The 19,680-nt window shown below is 41.4% G+C and overlaps 1 protein-coding gene across 2 annotated transcripts in view; it reads left to right on the forward strand.

Annotated features, from left to right (window-relative positions):
• KLHL12 (kelch like family member 12) overlaps positions 1-19,680 on the forward strand; it is a 34,875-nt gene that overhangs the window by 11,881 nt on the left and 3,314 nt on the right. For both annotated transcript variants that reach the window (XM_045456438.1, XM_045456439.1), the window contains exons 5-8: positions 4,407-4,556; positions 6,086-6,200; positions 18,343-18,449; positions 19,310-19,505. In XM_045456438.1, the coding sequence (XP_045312394.1) occupies positions 4,407-4,556; positions 6,086-6,200; positions 18,343-18,449; positions 19,310-19,505 (568 nt within the window). The remainder of the gene's footprint in view (positions 1-4,406; positions 4,557-6,085; positions 6,201-18,342; positions 18,450-19,309; positions 19,506-19,680) is intronic.

Genomic DNA, 19,680 nt, shown 5'->3' on the forward strand with positions numbered 1-19,680 from the left:
TAAATGTTTAAAAAATATTAAAAAAAAAATAAAACATTAAAATAAATAAATAAAAATTAAAAAAAATGATGTAGAAGAAATTTGCTAAAGAAATCCTATAGTTTACTTTCATACACCAAATGATAACTCTCTGATTTATTTTGTTAAAACTAGAATTTTCATGTAATATAATAAGATCTTAAGAATATTTATCATATTTTAGCCAACTTTTTCTTTTTGCCTTCCCCTACGGACTTCTGAGGGAAAATTTATTAAGGTACATTGGTGACATTGTTTCCAAAATAAAGAGGAATCATTTTTCCAGTTTGACCTATTAGCCCAGAGAAGCTGGTGTTACAAGTGTTACTGAGACAAATATTTGCTAAAGTTTTGTTCTCACTCTTGCTGTGGTGGAACATTGTGTCCATGCACTGAAATGCCAGGTGTAGACAAATGGCACATTCTTCAGACTTGGGAAGTTGGTAATTTGCTAGAATATCTTGATTTTTCTTGATTTAACCATGCATTAGGAAATGCAGTAAATAGCGTGAACAATATAGACTTAAAGTTCACTGCACATAACAAAATTGCTAAAACTTACTCAGCATTTACTATTGGTTTCCTTTATTAAATATTTATTGGGCACTTTGTGCCCAGAACGGTTCTGGGTGCCAGCAATCCAATTGTGAACACAACAGATAAAAAAATTACTATACTCTGGACTTTTCATTTTAATGGCACCATTCTTGGTATATTTTATCTTATGTAGTTGTCAAAACTGTCCCCATTTTTCAGAGAAAGAAACTGATGCTTCGAGGGTAAGTGTCATACTGGAGCTAATAAGTGGCAGAACCAGGTCTCATATCTGAGCAGTCTGGCTCCAGATTCTGTTCTGTTCCATGAAACTATGAGCCGGTTGCCTAGTTAGTTTCTAATTGACCAAATCAGCGAGCAGTTACAGAAGTCATATGTAGTCATAGAACTGTATATACTTTGGAATAAAACTAAATGGAATAGGGAGAGCAAAAAACTTTTTTATTCAGAAACTCAGATGAAAAGAGTTTGAGAACTCTTCCCTCAGTGTCTGTAAAGACTGTCTTTTTTTTCTGGAAAGACAGCAAGTGGCACATTGTTTCTGTTCTGTATTCCAGCCAGAAAGAGGAACCAGATGTCTAACTCCCCAGCTAATACTTCTTCTTAATTATATAAAACGATACTACTTAACACAGAAGCAGTATGTTGTACTGGTTAAAACAACATAGGCTTTAGAATCAGGGTGGGGTTTATTTTGGCTGTGTGGCACGTGTTAACCTAACCACTAATCTTCAGTTTCCTCTTCTGTAGATAATAGTCCTACTTAGTGCATGAGGTCATTCTGATCATTAAATAAGAATATCAGTGCCTTGGGGTGCCTGGGTGGCTCAGTCGGTTACGGTTACGTGTCCGACTTCCGGCTCAGGTCACGATCTCACGGTCTGTGAGTTCGAGCCCCGCATCGGGCTCTGTGCTGACAGCTCAGAGCCTGGAGCCTGTTTCAGATTCTGTGTCTCCCCCTCTCTCTGACCCTCCCCCGTTCGTGCTGTGTCTCTCTGTCTCAAAAATAAGTAAACGTTAAAAAAAAAAAACTTAAAAAAAAAAAAAAGAATATCAGTGCCTGATACATAAAATAGTTCTCTGAAAATTTATTATGGGGAAATTTTTCTCCATAGTGAAACATTAATGTGAAGGTTTTTTCCTCCCAGTTTAGCTGTTTCTCTGTAAGTCTAGTTTATTCTCTCTTCAGTAAGATCAAGGGTCGCTGCTCATGATTGAAAAACCCCATTATAAACTGATGTATCTAATTTAAACCTAGAATGTGTTAGAGCCTAGCATGGAGCTGTTTACAACTGTTAGCTTAGCTTGTCATTCTTGTCTTTAAAAAGATTTTTTTTTTTTTTTTTTTTAATTGTGGGCACCCTTCTGTGTACTTCCCTGCCTCTAATCCATCAGCAGGCTGGGTTAGTTTCACCTCCCATAAATTTGGTGCATAAATTTCAGTCACCACTGCTATGGCTTAAGTACCCATCACCATTTGCCTAATGTGCCAGCTGGTGTCCCAGCTCTTGGCCCTTCTAATCTGTTCTACCCATGCTAGTCAGGTTGATCTTTACAGAACATTGATATGATCATATCCCAAGCTTGCTTGAAACCTTTTCATGGGTTCCCATTGCTGTTAGAGTAAATTCCAGTCTTCTAACACTCTCTCTGAGCTGGCCCTTGCTTACCTCTCCAGTTTGATCTTTTACCATTCTTCCCCTGCCTCATTCTTTCTACTACACCAGCCTTGTATCATTTCTCAAACTGTGTTCTTTTTTGCTCTAAGATTGTGTTGTCCAGTTTGCTAGGCACACATGGCTGTTGAGCACTTCAAATGTGGCTGGTGTGACTGAGCAGCTGAGTTTTTAATTTAACTTAATATTTTTTTAACGTTTATTTAATTTTTGAGAGAGAGACAGAATATGAGCAGGGGAGGAAGAGAGAGAGGGAGACACAGAATCCGAAGCGGGCTCCAGGCTCCGAGCTGTCAGCACAGAGCCCGATGCGGGACTTGAACTCAGAAGCTGTGAGATCATGAGCTGAGCTGAAGTCAGACGTTTAACTGACTGAGCTACCCAGGCGCCCCACTTAATTTTTTTTTTTTAACAGAGCAAACGGGAGTGGAGCAGAAGGGCACGGAGCCCAACACCGGGCTCCATCCCACGACCCTGGGATCATGACCTGAACTGAAATCAAGAGTTGAACACTCAACCAACTGAGCCACCCAGGCACCCCTTAACTTAATTTTAATTAATGTAATTATAAATCTCCATACATAGCTGGTGGCTACCATATTGGACAGTACAGCTTTAGGGTTTCAGCATGTGCTCTCCTGCTTGCCTTGGAGCACTCTCTTAACTCTCCGTGGCTAATTGCTACTCACCCATCATATTGAAATCTATTTCTTCTGCAGGGAGGCCTTTTCTGACCCATCAACCTAAGGAAATCTTGTGTTATTCTGTCTCATAGCCCCTGTACTTTTCCTACATAGTACAGAATGACAAAGTGGCATTGTTCGTTTTTCCAACTTACCTGTTATCTCCCCACTTAAAAGCAAGGTTCATGTCTCATTTGTTACCAGTGTATAATCAGCTTCCAGCACTGGGCCTGGCACATAGTAGGTTTTTGGTACATCCAATGAATGAACCTTCTGAAATGTCTGCATTTTCAGTTCTTGGGAAAAGTTCACAGAATGGTGTCTCTGTCTGGGCACTGTCACATTCTGAAAGGTCTCAGAACAGATGCGTTCTAGGCGCTGGTGGAAGAGGCACAGGTCCTATATGTAGGTGTCTGTCTTCGGGAGGTCTTAGGTGTTAGTAGATGTAGTGCTCTTGCAGGGATACAATGTAGGTTTTTTAGGCTGTGCCTTATGCAATTTGTTAATGTAAGCTTAGACCTAAGTTCCCCAAATGATTAATTGCATATATCATCTCAAAGCATTGTGCCTGATAAATAATATTTATATTATATATATTATATATTTCTATATATATTTAAACATATATAAATATAATTATATATTTATATATATATATATAAATAGTATTTGTTCAGATGCTAATTGACAATTCTTTGGAAACTGCAGCATTATAGCGTAATGATATAAGAGAAGTTTCTGCTTCACAGGCTTGGGTGGAGGTGTTGGGGAGCAATCCTGGAGGTCATTAGACAACACTTATAAACACAAGTTGTTTTAAGAGGAAATTTTGGGGGTGCCTGGCTGGTTCAGTCAGTAGAGCATGCAACTCTGTCTCAGGGTTTTGAGTTCAAGCCCCACGTTGAGCGTAGAGCGTATTTTAAAAAATATATAGCAAATTTTGAATACGGCAACAGATTCCTCCTCCCCCTGCAAATTTTCAAAAATGACCAGAAAAGGGGCACGTAGGTGGCTCAGTCAGTTGAGTGTCCAGCTCTTGGATGTCAGCTCAGGTCATGATCCCAGGGTCGTGAGATTGAGTCCTGTGTTGGGCTCCACACTGAGCATGGAGCCTGCTTAAGATTCTCTCTCTCTGCCCTTCTCTCTTTCTCTCTCTCTGTCTCGCAAATTAAAAAAAAAAAAAAAAAAAAAAATTCAGGAATGGAAACAGTTCTGAAGTAAAAGCCCACTTGTAACTGATGATTTTTTTTTTTTTTTTTTTACCCAGTTTGACTGCAGTTCTTTTGCTGGTCTTAATGAGTCGTGTCTGAAAAGGATTGTTTTCCCAAGAGCTTAGCTGTTTCTGGAAGAGAGGAAATAATGGTGGTAGGGGATGGGGAGCAGGAAGGAGAAAGTAAGCATGGTTACTTTTTGAAATTGTGAGAAAATTGGAAAGGCAGAGTTAGTTCCATGATGTGTAATTACACGTTTATAGGTGGATTCTGAGGAGCCAGTCTTTGAAGCTGTCATCAACTGGGTGAAGCACGCCAAAAAGGAGCGAGAAGAATCCTTACCTGACCTGCTGCAGTACGTCCGGATGCCCCTGCTGACCCCCAGGTACATCACAGACGTCATAGATGCTGAGGTAAGTCAGGCAAAACACATGGGATCGAAAACCATGAGTATCTCTTGCAGCTTAGTATTATGTACTTCAAATTGGTTATTCACTGTAGGCACAGAGTCTCCTGGTTAGCGTCTCTAGGAGTGCCAGAGAGGATGGTGCTAGGTGGTCTCCAGATAATTGGTTGGCAAGTTATCCTTCTGGAAATGGAAATCTATGGTTTAATTTTCTGTTTTCTTGTCTTTTTGTTTGCTATGCCCCTGTGTTTCACGTAAGCAACATCAGATGACAAATGTTGTCCCCTTCTTCATCAAACATAAATTGTTCCAAATTGCCCTGAAAAAGATGCTTTGCTTATCAAATGTCTTTATTTTTGACCTCTTATGAAACCCAACACCAAAGAAATTTGATGCGTTCTTATATGAATTTAGGTTATACTGTGTGTATTTATTTATTTTTATTTACTTATTTGTTTGTTTTTTACGGTGTTTATTTATAAAAGTGTTTCTCCAACACAAGCTCTTTGTGTGTGGTATGTTTTCACAGTTTTTACCGTATGTATCACCTGTTTACCTAGACTGTACTTTGGGCGAACACTGCTGTTTAGCACATAGGTAAAGCCCAGGTCAGTGAATGCATTCCTTCCTCTGGCCCAGCCTCAGACCTCTTTGGGAGTTAACTACAAACACAGTTTTCCAGTTCACATTAGAAATGTTGCAGGCTGATTAGTGTCACATGTCAAACTCACTTTCTCATATTTGTAATTTCTTTCTAACAATTCATAGTGCCGTTGTGTCTATTTCCTCATATTGTGGTTCACAGCCCAGCCTCTCGAGTCAGATTCAGGAGACTGAAATCCTATATTCACTACTTATCCTGGAGTGGGGGAACCTGGTCTCACTCCCCTTCTCCCGCTGAGCTCCTTTAGGGCTCCTCACTGGCTGAGCCGAGCCAGAAGTCAGAGGGCATGGGGACCCTACGACATAGTTCACGTAGGCCAGTCTTCCGAGCCAGAGAGTAGAGTGAAGAAGGATGTGGAGTGAATTAGGTTATGAAGGAGAGCTGCCCAGTACAGAGCTCCATCAGGGGAGACCTAGGCATCGTGACAGTGTTGTGAACATTTGGGAAATTATTTCAGGCAAGATTTACTTCTCCCTGTCATCCCAGGAATTAACAGTAGCCTTTTGGTTTTCCCTTAAAATTGTTGTTAGCTATTACATGCTTGTGTTTGTGTAATCACTGGAAGGATGTACAGACAAACTAATTAAAATAGTTACTGCCTAGTGCCGAGGTAGATAGGGAATACTTCTCAGTATATCTTTTTATGTCATTTGATTTTTGAACCATGTAATAATATATTGTCTATTAAAAAAAATTTTTTTAATCATTTCTGGAAACCAGCAACGTAGTTATTACCAGCAGCCCTCTTGGAACCACAGGGCTTTAGAAACTGGTTTTCTATATCAAGAAGTGAATTCTTATGTGTGCCATTTATACTCGTAATATTAAAGACGTGACCCCTGTGGCTCACTTTACTGCCTGCTGTATTTCAGCCTTTCATCCGCTGTAGTTTACAGTGCAGGGATCTAGTTGATGAAGCAAAGAAGTTTCATCTGAGACCTGAACTGCGAAGTCAGATGCAGGGACCCAGGACGAGGGCTCGTCTAGGTAAGCTGGCATCTTGGCAGAAGGAGGGATATTTTTCAGCTACCCCTTGCCAGGTGGCATGATGTAGTTGAAAAGAACATTCTGTAAGAAATACAAAGACCTGTTTTAGACCTGTTTTTAACCTTTTAGAAAGGGTGTCACCTTGGACAAGTCACTTTGCCACCCTGAGCTCTACTATAAACCAAGGGTACCTTCCCTATCTATTTCCCTTAACTATTTGGAGGATTGAATGGAATCGAGTGTGTGAAAGCATCTTCTAAATTGTCAAATATTATGCAGGTTATTATTTCAAGATATTTGGAGTCTTGTGAATTAGAAATTATTTCAAATACCAAGTAGTAGTTTTCTCATTCTGGATGAAAAGAGGAAGGAAAGGCAGCAGCATAGTATAAAGTTCAGGAGTGACATGTAGTACTTAAGAACCTGGAGCCTGGACTCCGGAGCCGGTGTGGGTGCAGATCCCAGCTTACCACTTACTAGGTGTATTAACTTTGGCAAGAAACTTAACCTCCCTGTGCGTCAGTTGCCTCCTCTGTAAAGTGGGCATCATCACAGCTCCCGCCTCAGAGGTTGTTCTGAAGAGTAAATGAAGTAATGTATGTAAAAGGGTTAAAAGAGTTCTTGGCACATAACAAGTGCTGTGCACATTAGCTGTTGTTTTAGCAAGGAGGCTTAGGTGCAGATCTCAGCCCCACCAATGACAGGCTGTATGGCCTTGGGTAAAGTATCAGTTTATCTGAGCCTGTGCTTCTGCCTCTAAAGTGAGGGTCTGAGCATCTTATCTCACTGTGTTGTTACGGAGATTAAACAGGATAGTGTATGTAAGATGCCTGACATTTTAGCCGACAGGTGGTAGGACTCAGATATTACCTTACTTCTGTTTCCTGTCCTCCCTATTTTGCTGTTGTAGGTTATAAATGATACATGGGGTGGCATTTTGTTTTTGTTGCTTTCTGTTTTTCCCCTGACTGTGGACTCAGGCCTGCCAAGGTATTAAATTATAATTAAGCTGTTCACTGATTGCTTTAAGTAGAATGATGATTTGTCTCCCATATATATGCTTTTAATTTAAATCCAAGTTAGTTAACATCTTGTAATAATGTTTCAACGTCCCCTATATTTTTGATGGCATAAGTACCATATGTCAACATAGAAATTTTAGAAACACAGAGAAGCAAAAAATACATAAAAATCATCCATAATCCTACCGCCCAGAGATGTTGCTTTGTTTGGGTTTTTTTTTTTTTTTTTTTTCTTTTTTTAAGGGGACTCAGAGAAGAAGTAGTAAATGATACTGTTCTACTAATTCCTGCAGGATGACAACATGTGGTCTGTATCTCATACTATATACAGGGATACGTACTAATCAACAAGACAGATTGAAGGACTAAGCATGAAAAACCATGGTAATATTAGAAGTTAGAGGAAAATATTTGTATAACTTTTGGGTGGGAGCCTTTTTTTTTTTTTTTCTATTTTTAGTTGTGGTAAAATTTACCATCTTAACCATTTTTAAGTGTACAGTTCATTGATGCCTGGGGGGCTCAGTCGGTTAGGTGTCCAACTCTTGATTTTGGTTCAGGTCATGATCTCACAGTTTATGGGTTTGAGCCTTGCATCAGGCTCTTTGCTGATGTGCGGAACCTGCTTGGGATTCTCTCCCTCTCTGTCTGCCCCTGCCCCCTCTCAAAAATAAATAAACGTTTAATGTATATATATATTCTTTCACATTGTTATACAACCAATCTCTAGAACTCTTTTCATCTTACAAAACTAAAAAGTCCATACCCAGATGGTAGCCACGCTTGTGGTGAGTGCAGCATAATGTATAGAGTTGTCAAATCACTATTCGTGCACCTGAAACTCATGTAGCATTGTGTGTGAACTGTCCTCAAAAAAAATAATAAAAAACAAATAAACCAAAAAAAAAAAAAACACCCCAGGAACCATATAAATCAACAAGAAAAAAAACAACACAATAGAAAATTGGCACGAAAGACTTATAGTAGCCCACTGAAGCTGAAATACAAGTGCACAATGAACATTTGAAAATATAGTTCATTACCAGGTCTAGAAATGAAGGTTGGAACAAGTTATTTTTTAAGTTTGTCTGTTTGTTTATTTTTGAGAGAGAGAGTGCAAGCAGGGAAGGGGCAGAGAAAGAAGGGCACAGAAGATCCAAAGCGGGCTGTGTGCTGACAGCAGAGAGCCCCATTCAGGGCTCGAACTCATGAACCATGAGATCATGACCTGAGCTGAAGTCAACACTTAACTGACTGAGCCACCCAGGCGCCCCTTAGAATAAGATATTTATTGAAGTGGAAGATATTAAAAATATTTCCGGGCGCCTGAGTGGCTCAGTCAGTGGAGTATCTGACTCTTAATTTTGGCTCAGGTCATGATCTCAAAGTTCATGGGATTGAGCCCTACGTCGGGCTGCACTGAGAGTGCAGAGCCTGCTTGGTGTCGCAAACTATGAGTCTGGAGTTCTCTCTTTTCCAGCAAGAGAGCGGATGCAGAATTGAATACAAAAGAGGCTATTGCCGGGAGGAGACAAGAGCCCCTAACAGGGCTTTCATCTCCGTATTTATTGAGCGCTCAAGCTCTTGCACGTGGCGAACGTGAAGAAAACAATCAGATAGTAATCATTAACTTGTGTGTGTAAGAAGCAAAGGGTCTGGGGGAGCAAGTGGAGTTTGTTAGCAAGGTACATTGGCACTAGGTGGAAAGTAATTTTCTGCGGGTGATATAACAAGCTGCTCCTGATCCCATTACAGTATCTTGCTAGCTAACCTTAGGCGCTTTCACCCTGTGGTGGTGATTTTCCACCCTAAGCTTTTTTCTAACCCATTTATGTGAGTAGAACCTATTTCCCCCACAGCTTGGGATTCTCTGTCCCTCCCTTCCCCTCTCTCTCTCTCTCTCTGTCTCTGTCTCTGTCTCTCTCTGTCTCTCAAAATAAACTTTTTTTTTTTTAAAGTGAATACTCTTTATGTCCCATCTGGGAATCTGTACTATAGAAATATTTCCAGGATGGGGCGTCTGGGTGGCTCAGTTGGTTAAGCATCCAGCTTCTGGTGCATCCAGCTTCTGCTGAGATCATGATCTCTCTGCTTGTGAGATAAAGCTCCGCATCCAGGCTCTGTGCTGACATCTCGGAGCCTGCAGCCTGCTTCGGATTCTGTGTCCCCCTCTCTCTGCCCCTCCCCAGCTCACATTCTGTCTCTTTCTCTCCCTCTCTCTCTCTATCACTCTCTCTCTCAAAAATAAATAAAACATTTTTTAAAAATTAAAAAAAAAAAAAGAAATATTTCCAGGAAAAAAAGGGAAACAACCTGAATTCCATCTGAAGAAGAATGAATGGTTGACTGAATTATAGTACAACTGAAGCATAGAATATTATGAAACTATTAAAAGCATTGAGTGAGACATGTGTAGCTGGACAGACTAACTGGGTATATACTAAGTTGGGGGTATATACTTTTCATTGGGGAAAAAAAAGGCAAAAACTCCTGTATATGTACTATATATGTATATGTTTTCATGATTATAAACAAAGGATATGTATGCAAGGATAAACACCTTTAACAAGATGGGATTGCAGGGGAATATTTTTACCGTTGTTTTATTTATATACTTCTGTGTTATTACCATAAATGTGTGGTTACCTTTGTTATTTAAAAAATAATAAAAAATAGATATTCTTTCAATATTATGTGAGCCAGTATATAGTGGAAATCATCTGGTACAGAAGAAAAGACACTTTGCTTCCTTTGATTTCGACTCCCAATGCTATTACTCTAGTAACTTGCTTTTTGAATCTGGACAAGTCCTTTAACTTCTCTGGATTACCATTTCTTCTGTATATCAGGGAAGTTAAATTCAAACCACTGAGGTTCTTTCCAATACAGAAGATAACATTTCTATTTTGCAGAGCCAGAAGTGTCCCAGAGAGTACTCAATAGCATTTCCTAGCTACTTGTTAAATTGAACTAAAGCCAATGAAAATTTGTGTGAACCAGCAAACCAGAAGACTTTTTGGAGATATATTTTCTGCATTTGTCTGTATTGGCAGGAGAAGGTGCCCGCCTGCTTAGAGAACTTACTTATTGCCCTGATCTTGAAAGATTAGGATTCTACATGCCCTTATAATTTTGAGGTTATTTTTCAGAAGTTCCAAAAAAGAAATTCTGAAGCCATTTCCAATTCCCCTTTTTTTTTTTTTTAATGTTTATTTATTTAGTTTGATAGCAAGAACGAAGAGAGGCAGAGAGACAGGAGAGAGAGAATCCCAAGCAGGCTCCGTGCTGTCAGTGTAGAGCCCTATCAGGGCTCAGACTCATGAACTGTGAGATCATGACCTGAGCCAAAACCAAGAGTTGGCCGCTTAACCAGCTGAGCCACCCAGGCACTCCAAGTAGATTCTTTTTTTTTTTTTTTTTAATTTATTTTTAAGAGTGTGCATGTGTGCACACGTGCACACACACACACACACACACACACACACACACGGGTGGGGGAGGGGCAGAGAGAGAGGAAGAGAGAGAATCCCGAGCAGGCTCTGCACTGTCAGCTCAGAGCCCGACTCAGGGCTTGATCCCAGAAACTGTGAGACCATGACCTGAGCCGAACTCAAGACTCGGATGCTTAACCAACTGAGCCACCCACGAGCCCCTCTTCTTATTTTAGCATCTCCTTATGAGCGCCTTAGGAAGTAAATTGTTCCTGCCTATCATGTCTTCTGCCCATCTCTATTCATAGAGGTTGCTAAACCAGCTACCAGGATAACTCTTCTGCATACAGCATAAGGAAATTAAATTTACAGCTACATAAAAATAGCTTGCCAAATCATGTGTGAGGATTCTCTTTTAGTTATTTACCTCTTAGCCATTACTTTCTCACAGAAGATATAATGGAAATTGCAATTCCTAATTTGTCACAGTCTCCTTTTCTGAGCTAAAGATCAATACGTATGGCCATGTAGTCTCTGAACCGTGTTATTTTAGCAAGCTTGCAGTCTGTCTGCTGTATTCCTCTAACATCACACCACAGCACACACACAACTCCTAATCCCTCCCCCCACAAATAATGACCATGGCATTGTCAAGATGCCTCAGTTTTACTAATGTCCTTTTTCACACTGTTTCTGTCAGGTGTTTTATTGATTGACTGATTGATTGATTATGTATTGATTTTGAGAGAGAGCGTGAACTGAGTAGGGACAGAGAGGGAGAGAGAATCCCAAGCAGGCTCTGTGCTGTCAGCACGGAGCCTGACATGGGGCTCAACTTCACAGACTGTGAGACCATGACCTGAGCCAAAACCAAGAGCAGCCAGGCACCAGCCAGGCACTCCCTGTCAGGTGTTTTAGACATATCTTCCTCGTTGGAAAGATAAAAATCTAACAAGTCCCTCCCACCCCCATTCATTGGCAAAGAACAAACAGGCTTTCTTCCAGTCAATCCTTTGACTAGCTCTTTTCACATTAGTTAGATTATTAAAGTAGTGGTCCCCAAGTTATGGTCCGAAGACATTAGAACACTGGAGTTCTTCCAGGAGAGGAAGACTTTCTAGGCAAAAGCAATACAAGAAACCACAAAGGAAAAGGTAGTGTATTTGACTAAATGAAAATGCGCAACATTCTGAGACAAATTAGGAAAATAGATTTGCTACAACCACAGCAAAGGGTTAAATTTATTTGTATGTAAAGAGCCCAGTAAAAATGCATGGGAGGAACACTAAAGACTTGAGCGTTCAGTTTACAGAGGGGGAGGTACAATTGACTACTAAATATAAGGGGGGAAATGCGACATAATTACTAATAGAGTCTTATTAGTAATAAAGTAAGAATTAAAACAATAAATACAATTTTTTGCCTACCATAGCACCAGAGATTAAAAAAAAAAACAATATCCAGCTACAGAGAGTAGAATGAATTGGCATATATATGAATTGGCATATGTGTTGGTGGCCATATAAATTGTTTTAAGCCTCAGAAAGTAATTTTATAATTTTTATTAAAAGGTTTTTTTTTTTTTTTCAGTTCATGTTCTTCACTCCAGCAACCTCCCAATGCTGTATTAAGAAAATAACTGGGGGCACCTGAGTGGCTCAGTTGGTTGAGCATCTGACTTTGGCTCAGGGCATGATTTCACGGCTCCTGGGTTCAAGCCCCATGTCGGGCTCTGTGCTGACAGCTCAGAGCCTGGAGCCTGCTTGGGATTCTGTGTCTCCCTCTCTCTCTGCCTCGCCCCTGCTCTCACTCTCTTTCTTTCCCTCTCAAAAATAAATAAACATTAGTTTAAAAAAAAAGAAAAGAGGGGCGCCTGGGTGGCTTGGTCGGTTAATCGTCCGACTTTGGCTCAGGTCATGATCTCGCGATCCGTGAGTTCGAGCCCCACACCAGGCTCTGTGCTGACAGCTCAGAGCCTGGAGCCTGTTTCAGATTCTGTGGCTTCCTCTCTCTCTCTGCTCCTCCCCTGTTCATGCTCTGTCTCTCTCTGTCTCAAAAATAAATAAACGTTGAAAAAAAAATTTTTTTTTTTTTTTTTTTTTTTTAAAGAAAAGAACTGGCGGGGCACCTAGATGGCTCAGTCAGTTAAGCGTCTGACTTTGGCTCGGGTCAGGATCTCACAGTTCGTGGGTTCGAGCCCTGCATCAGGCTCTGTGCTGACAACTTAGAGCCTGGAGCCTGCTTCAGATTCTGTGTCCTCCTCTCTGCCCCACCCATGCTTGTGCTCTTATCTCTCTCTGCCTTTCAAAATGAGTGAACATTAAAAAAAAAAAAAGAAAACTGGCATTTCGGGGCACCTGCATGGCTCTGTTGGTTAAGCGAACAAGTCTTGGTTTCAGATCAGGTGATGGTCTCACGGTTGGAGGGATCAAGCCCTGAGTTGGGCTCTGAGCTGACAGTGCAGAGCCTACTTGGGATTCATTTTCTCTCTCTCTCTCTCTCTCTCTCTCTCTCTCTGACTCTCTCTCTCTCTCTTCCTCTCGCCTGCTCACACATGCACTCTGTCTTTGCCTCTCTCAAAAATAAAAATAGAAGCTGGGGCGCCTGGGTGGCGCAGTCGGTTAAGCGTCCGACTTCAGCCAGGTCACGATCTCGCGGTCCGTGAGTTCAAGCCCCGCGTCGGGCTCTGGGCTGATGGCTCAGAGCCTGGAGCCTGTTTCCGATTCTGTGTCTCCCTCTCTCTCTGCCCCTTCCCCGTTCATGCTCTGTCTCTCTGTCCCAAAAATAAATAAACGTTGAAAAAAAAAAATTAAAAAAAAAAATAAATAAAAATAAACATTTTTTTTGGAAAAAAAAAAAAGCTACACAGTCTAAATAAAGACTAAACTCCTATCTGTTCAGGGGTGCCTGGGTGGCTCAGTCAGTTGAGTGTCCGACTTCAGCTCAGGTCATGATCTCATGCTTTGTGAGTTTGAGCCCCACGTTGGGCTCTGTGCTGACAGCTCAGAGCCTGGAGCCTGCTTCGGATTCTGTGTCTCCCTCTCTCCCTACCCCTCCCCTGTTCACACTCTGTCTCTCTCTGTCTCTCTCTCTCTCTCTCTCTCGCTCTCTCTCTCAAAAATAAACATTAAAAAAAATTAAGATTATATCTGTTCAGTGTGAAAACGCTGGTGTTCTCATACTTATCAGAAGCTCTGTTGGTACTTACATGTAACTCCAGCAGTACCAGCAAGTTAATTACTTAGATGCAGCTCGGTAGACAGTGTTTCAAACCACAAGATCTGGGGCGCCTGGGTGGCTTAGTGGGTTAAGCGTCCGACTTGGCTCAGGTCATGATCTCATGGTCCATGAGTTCGAGCCCCATGTTGGGCTCTGTGCTGACAGCTCGGACCCTGGAGCCTGCTTCCGATTCTCTCTCTCTCTCTCTCTCTCTCTCTCTCTCTCTCTCTCTCTCTCCCTCTCTCTCCCTCCCTCTCTCTCCCTCCCTCCCTCCCTCCCCCTCCCCCTCCCCCCGCTCATGCTCTGTCTCTCTCTGTCTCAAAAATAAATAAACATTTAAAAAAAACAACAAACCCAGGGGTTCCTGGGTGGCTCAGTTGGTTGGGCGTCCAACTTCGGCTCAGGTCGTGATCTCACAGTCCGTGAGTTTGAGCCCCACGTCGGGCTGTGTGCTGACGGTTCGGAGCCTGGAGCCTGCTTCCGATTCTGTGTCTCCCTCTCTCTCTGCGCCTCCCCTGCTCATGCTCTGTTTCTTTCTGTTTCAAAAATAAATAAAAACATTTAAAAAACACACACACACAAGATCTGTCATGGGAAAATAACGAAAAGAGTCCTTCATGACAAAGACGTTAGGAACCAATGGTCTAGGACCCCAGGCATTTAGAACCATAAAATCCCTGAGTGCCTCATGCTGATACATTTGTCCAAGTTCCACTGTAAACATATAGTTCCCAGAATGTTACGGAGAAACTTTCAGCTAAGAGGAAGCACTGTCAGTTTTCTGAGTTTTGTAACACAGTCTAAGTATTTCTTACCTGTTTCTATGTCCCATCCTTCAGAAGCTGCCTGAGTGAAATATTATCAAGAAAGTGGTTTTTTCCCCTAGGCTTTATTTTTTTTTTAAACATTTGAGGAACTTAGAATTTAATGAAACTCAGAACTCATTTTTATGAGTATGTCCTTTTTTTAAAAATGCCCTTTAAATATATAATTTATTGTCAGATTGGTTTCCATACAACACCCAGTGCTCATCTCAACAGGTGCCCTCTGTGCCCATCACCCACTTTCTCCTCTCCCCCATCCTCCCACCAACCCTCAGTTTGTTTTCAGTGCTTAAAGAGATTCTTATGGTTTGCCTCCTTCCCTCTCTGTAACTTTTCTCCCTCTCCCCCTCCCCCTCCCCTATGGTCTTCTGTTAAGTTTCTCAGGGTCCACATATGAGTGAAAACATATGGTATCTGTTTTGCCTGACTTATTTCACTTAGCATAATACTAGGCTTTTGTTTTTTTGTTTCTGGGAATTACATAAAGCAACAGGAATTACAGCTGAAAATCAGTGGGTATTTTTTAAATGCGCGAAGCATAGAAAATGCCTCTCAGTTGCTGTGGAGTATGTTCATTGTGTTAGCCATACAGATATCATCCACTAGTATCCTGTTTACCTACAGAGGGAAATGTGTGTGAATAGAATTATTTTTGCCTTCTCTATTCAAGTCAGAGGGAGAGAAGCAGTACTGTAAGAAAGGGGTAAATAGGGGAATAGTGCTGCCAAGGAAGAAACAAATACTTTGTGGTCCTGGCCTCTTCCAGCTTGAAGGAATTTTATGCACAAATAAAATAAGCATAATATGAAAAGACCCTTTGTTCAAAGGCTTTGATTTTCTGAAAGGAGCTGACTGCTGAGACTTGCTTACTGGCTCACCTTGGAAAAGGGTCCATTTAACTTTATTTGGCAAGTATACAAGACAGGTGTCCTCTTAAATGAGGTTAAACTTCATGGTTTATGCGTGGGATAGTAAGAAAAATTTCAAACATATACAGAAACAGAATAATATAATGATTCCCTGTACCCATCACCCAGTTTCAACAGTTATCAACTCATGGCCTATTTTGAAAGAAATCTCAGGATATAATTCCATCCATATATATTATGCTTTTATACATATCACTGAAAGAAGGAGCTTTTTAAAAATATATCGGGGCTCCTGGGTGGCTCAGTCAGTTAGGTGTCAGACTTCAGCTCAGGTCATGATCTCACCACTTATGAGTTCGAGCCCCGTGTCAGGCTCTGTGCTGACAGTTCAGAGCCTGGAGCCTGCCTGGGTTCTGTGTCTGTCTCTCTCTGCCCCTCCTTCCCTCCTCCCGCCCTCAAAAATATAAATAAACATTTAAAAAATTTTAGATGTATCTAAAACACCATTATCACCCTTAAACACAACCAGTTCTTTATTTTCATCAGATATAAATACCTGTTAGTATTTCCCTAGTTTTTGCTTTTGAACACTTAAGTTTCTCCAATCAGGATCCAGACAAGGTCCACATGTTACATTGAGTTCTTGTCTCTCTTTATCTCTTAAAAAAAAATTTTTTTAACGCTTGTTTTATTTTTGAGAGACAGACACAGATTGTGGGAGGGGGAGGGGCAGGGAGGGAGGGAGACACAGAATCTGAAGCAGGCTCCAGGCTCCAAGCCATCAGCACAGAGCCCGATGCGGGGCTTGAACTCACAAACTGTGAGATCATGACCTGAGCTGAAGTCAGCCGCTTAAGCGACTGAGCCACCCAGGCGCCCCTAGTCTCTTTTAGTCCATAGGCTTTTCCCTCCTACTTTGGTTTTTCCTTGCAATTTATTTAAGAAACCAAGATGTTTGGCTTCTAGAATTTCCCACATTCTGGATTTTGCTGATTGTATCCATGTAGTGTCATGTAGTGTGTTCTTCTGTCCCCTGTATCGTCTGTAAACTGGTGATTACACTAGAATCTTGGTAAGTTTCAAGATTTGGGTTCAGTTTTTTAGCAAGAATACTTCATAGGTGATGGTTGTATACTTCCTATTTAGCATTATAAAGTAGTATTTTTGCTTTCACCTAATGATTACAGCAGCCACTGATGATAATTGTCAGAACATTACTTCATCAGGGATGCATCTGTTTTTGGCAGTTTAAAGGTACTCCATTTGTGGGACGCCTGGGTGGCTTAGTTGGTTAAATATTCGACTCTTGATTTGGCCCATGATCTTGCAGTTCGTAGGTTGGAGCCCTGCGCCATCAGCCTGGAGCCTACTTGGAATTCTCTCTCTCTCTCTCTCTCTCTCTCTCTCTCTCTCTCTCTCTCTCTCTCTCCCCCCCCTTTCTTTTTGCCCCTTCCCTGCTCATGTGTGCACACATATTCTCTCTCTCTCTCTCTCTAAATACATTTTTTAAAAAGAAAGAAATGTATTCCATTTACTCTTTAAAGTCCAGTTATTTAGAGTAGTGCCTTGGTCTCTCAAATGTCTTCCTAGTTATTGAATCATACAAAACGCTCCATTCTTTCCATGCACTTCAGTAGAGGATTTTCTCAAAAGACTTTGCTCTTTGAAAAGAGGCAAAGGAGGAGATATTTAATACAAGAAGGCTTTATGGGAGAGTAAGATATAAAGGACATCAAAATATCTTCTTTGGGAAAACAGAGAAAAAGACTTTCTTTAAAAGCCTGCTGTTATGATGGTGCACCTGGGTGGCTTGGTCAGTTAAGTGTCTGACTCTTGATTTCGGCTCAGGTCATGATCTCACAGTTCGTGGCTTCGAGCCCCACATGGGGCTCTGCACTGACAGTGTGGAGCCTGCTTAGGATTCTGTCTGCCTCTCCCCTGCTCACTCACTGTCTTTCAAAATAAAGAAACAAACATTTAAGGGGGAAAAAAACCTGTTACGATTCCCTGGCGTTGTGATGAATTAGTAGGGAACGTGGTCATATAGTTGGCTACATTGGAAAAATAAAAGTTCATGGAAGAGAATTTTAAAAATCTATTACTTGGAGGGCACCTGGGTGGCTCAGTAGGTTAAGCGTCTGACTTCGGCTCAGGTCATGATCTCATGGATCATGAGTTCCAGCCCCGTGTGGGGCTCTGTGCTGACAGCTCAAAGCCTGGAGCCTGCTTCACATTCTGTGTCTCCCTCTGTCTCTGCCCTTCCCCACTCATGCTCTGTCTCCCAAAAATCAAAACATTTTAAAAATTACAAAAAAAAGCCTACCACTTGGTCCTTAAACCACAACTTTCCACTTTCTTGAGACAAGGTTAGTAGAAGAATGTTATTTCCCCATTGCAAAAAACTCCCATTTTGAGTTCTACAGCCTGAGAAGGGCAGGGAGCTCCTTTAGCCCCCTGCCTGCACTTAGAACATCATTTATTATGTCAGCCAGAGGCATGTAGATAGGTTGGAATGGTGTGGTGTGTTCAAGTTTGCCTTCTGGAGTTTAATATTGTCCTGAAATTTTAATTTCAGAGGTCCAGGTCCTCAAGAGCTAGAGCCTCAGAAAGAAATAATTTCCTGTTAGGCAACCTTATGATGAGTGTCCTATTTCAGATTGCTTCTCTGGGCCACATAAAAACAAAATCCTACAACTGTTTCTACTTATGTTTCCCTATGAGTAGTTTCCCAGCTTGGGATGGTGATGTAACCTATCTTTTTCTCTCTTTGTCCTCAGGAGCCAATGAAGTGCTTCTGGTGGTTGGGGGCTTCGGAAGCCAGCAGTCTCCCATCGACGTGGTAGAGAAATATGACCCCAAGACTCAGGAGTGGAGCTTTTTGCCAGTAAGTAATGGTGGAGCCAGTCATTGGGAAAGAGTTTAAATGTCCTCAGTTCCTGACTCTAGATCATATGTAATCGAGCCCTAAAAGTAGCAAAGCCCTAGTAATAGTAAGATGCTCCTTACAATAGTGTCATGTACATGATAGGTTCAAAATCAATTAATCAATCCATCGTTACTGACCATTTGATTAGAAGATTAGACTTCAGAAATATCAATGCCCCCCGTTCCAAAAGAGGAGAAATATCAATGGCCCTGTGTGAAATTAAACTTACCTGACCCACCACTATTTCAGCACCTTCCTGAGCTGTCCATGTAACTCCCAGCATGCTCCCTTGTCATGCTCTGTTAAGCTGAACTCTGTTAAATTATGTTAAATTGAACTAATGTTTACTTGAAGTCTGAAGTTTATATCTTTCTCCCTTTGTATGTCTCTGTTTCAGTGCTGGAAGAACAATAATAGTTCTGAGAACATGGAAATCTTTTAATCAGTCCTCCTAACTTTTAGGATATTGGAATCCTGGCCCTTTGATTAGCAGTTGGGGCTACTTTTCTACTTTATAGAAAGATAACAGTCTTTAGCCCAGTGGAACAGGAAGGAATCAGACACTGGATAATGGAAAGACATTAAACTTTTTGGAAGCCTTGGAGAAAGGCAGATGTGGAGAAGGGTTGCATCTTTAAAAGCATCACAACAAGCAAGAGGTTTTGGAGGCCACTTGAGGGTGAACTACTGCCCCAGGGGTTCACAGTGACAAGTGAAGAAGGAGAGGTACATAGATAAAAACAGGAAGGTTAGCAGCAGATAAGGCCTAAGATTTGCATGACTGAAATATTTGTACCTCTTCTCTCCTAAATCCATAGAGCATCACTCGTAAGAGACGTTATGTGGCCTCAGTGTCCCTACATGACCGGATCTATGTAATTGGTGGCTATGATGGCCGTTCCCGCCTTAGTTCGGTGGAATGTCTAGACTACACAGCAGATGAGGATGGGGTCTGGTATTCTGTAGCCCCTATGAATGTCCGACGAGGCCTTGCTGGAGCCACCACCCTAGGAGGTATGCTTGGTGTGCAGGGCAGTGTTTCGGTTTTGTTGGGGCTGGATCAGGGTTCATAACTCTCCTGTTGTCTGACAGGAGCATGAGGTCAAATATTCCTTTTTGCTTTGGGAAATATTAATGTTACCAAAGCTTTTCAGTATTCATGAGTGTTTCAACACTGACCACAGAGCTG

This window comes from Leopardus geoffroyi, chromosome C3 (assembly GCF_018350155.1).
Source record: "Leopardus geoffroyi isolate Oge1 chromosome C3, O.geoffroyi_Oge1_pat1.0, whole genome shotgun sequence".
Taxonomy (NCBI): Eukaryota; Metazoa; Chordata; class Mammalia; order Carnivora; family Felidae; genus Leopardus; species Leopardus geoffroyi.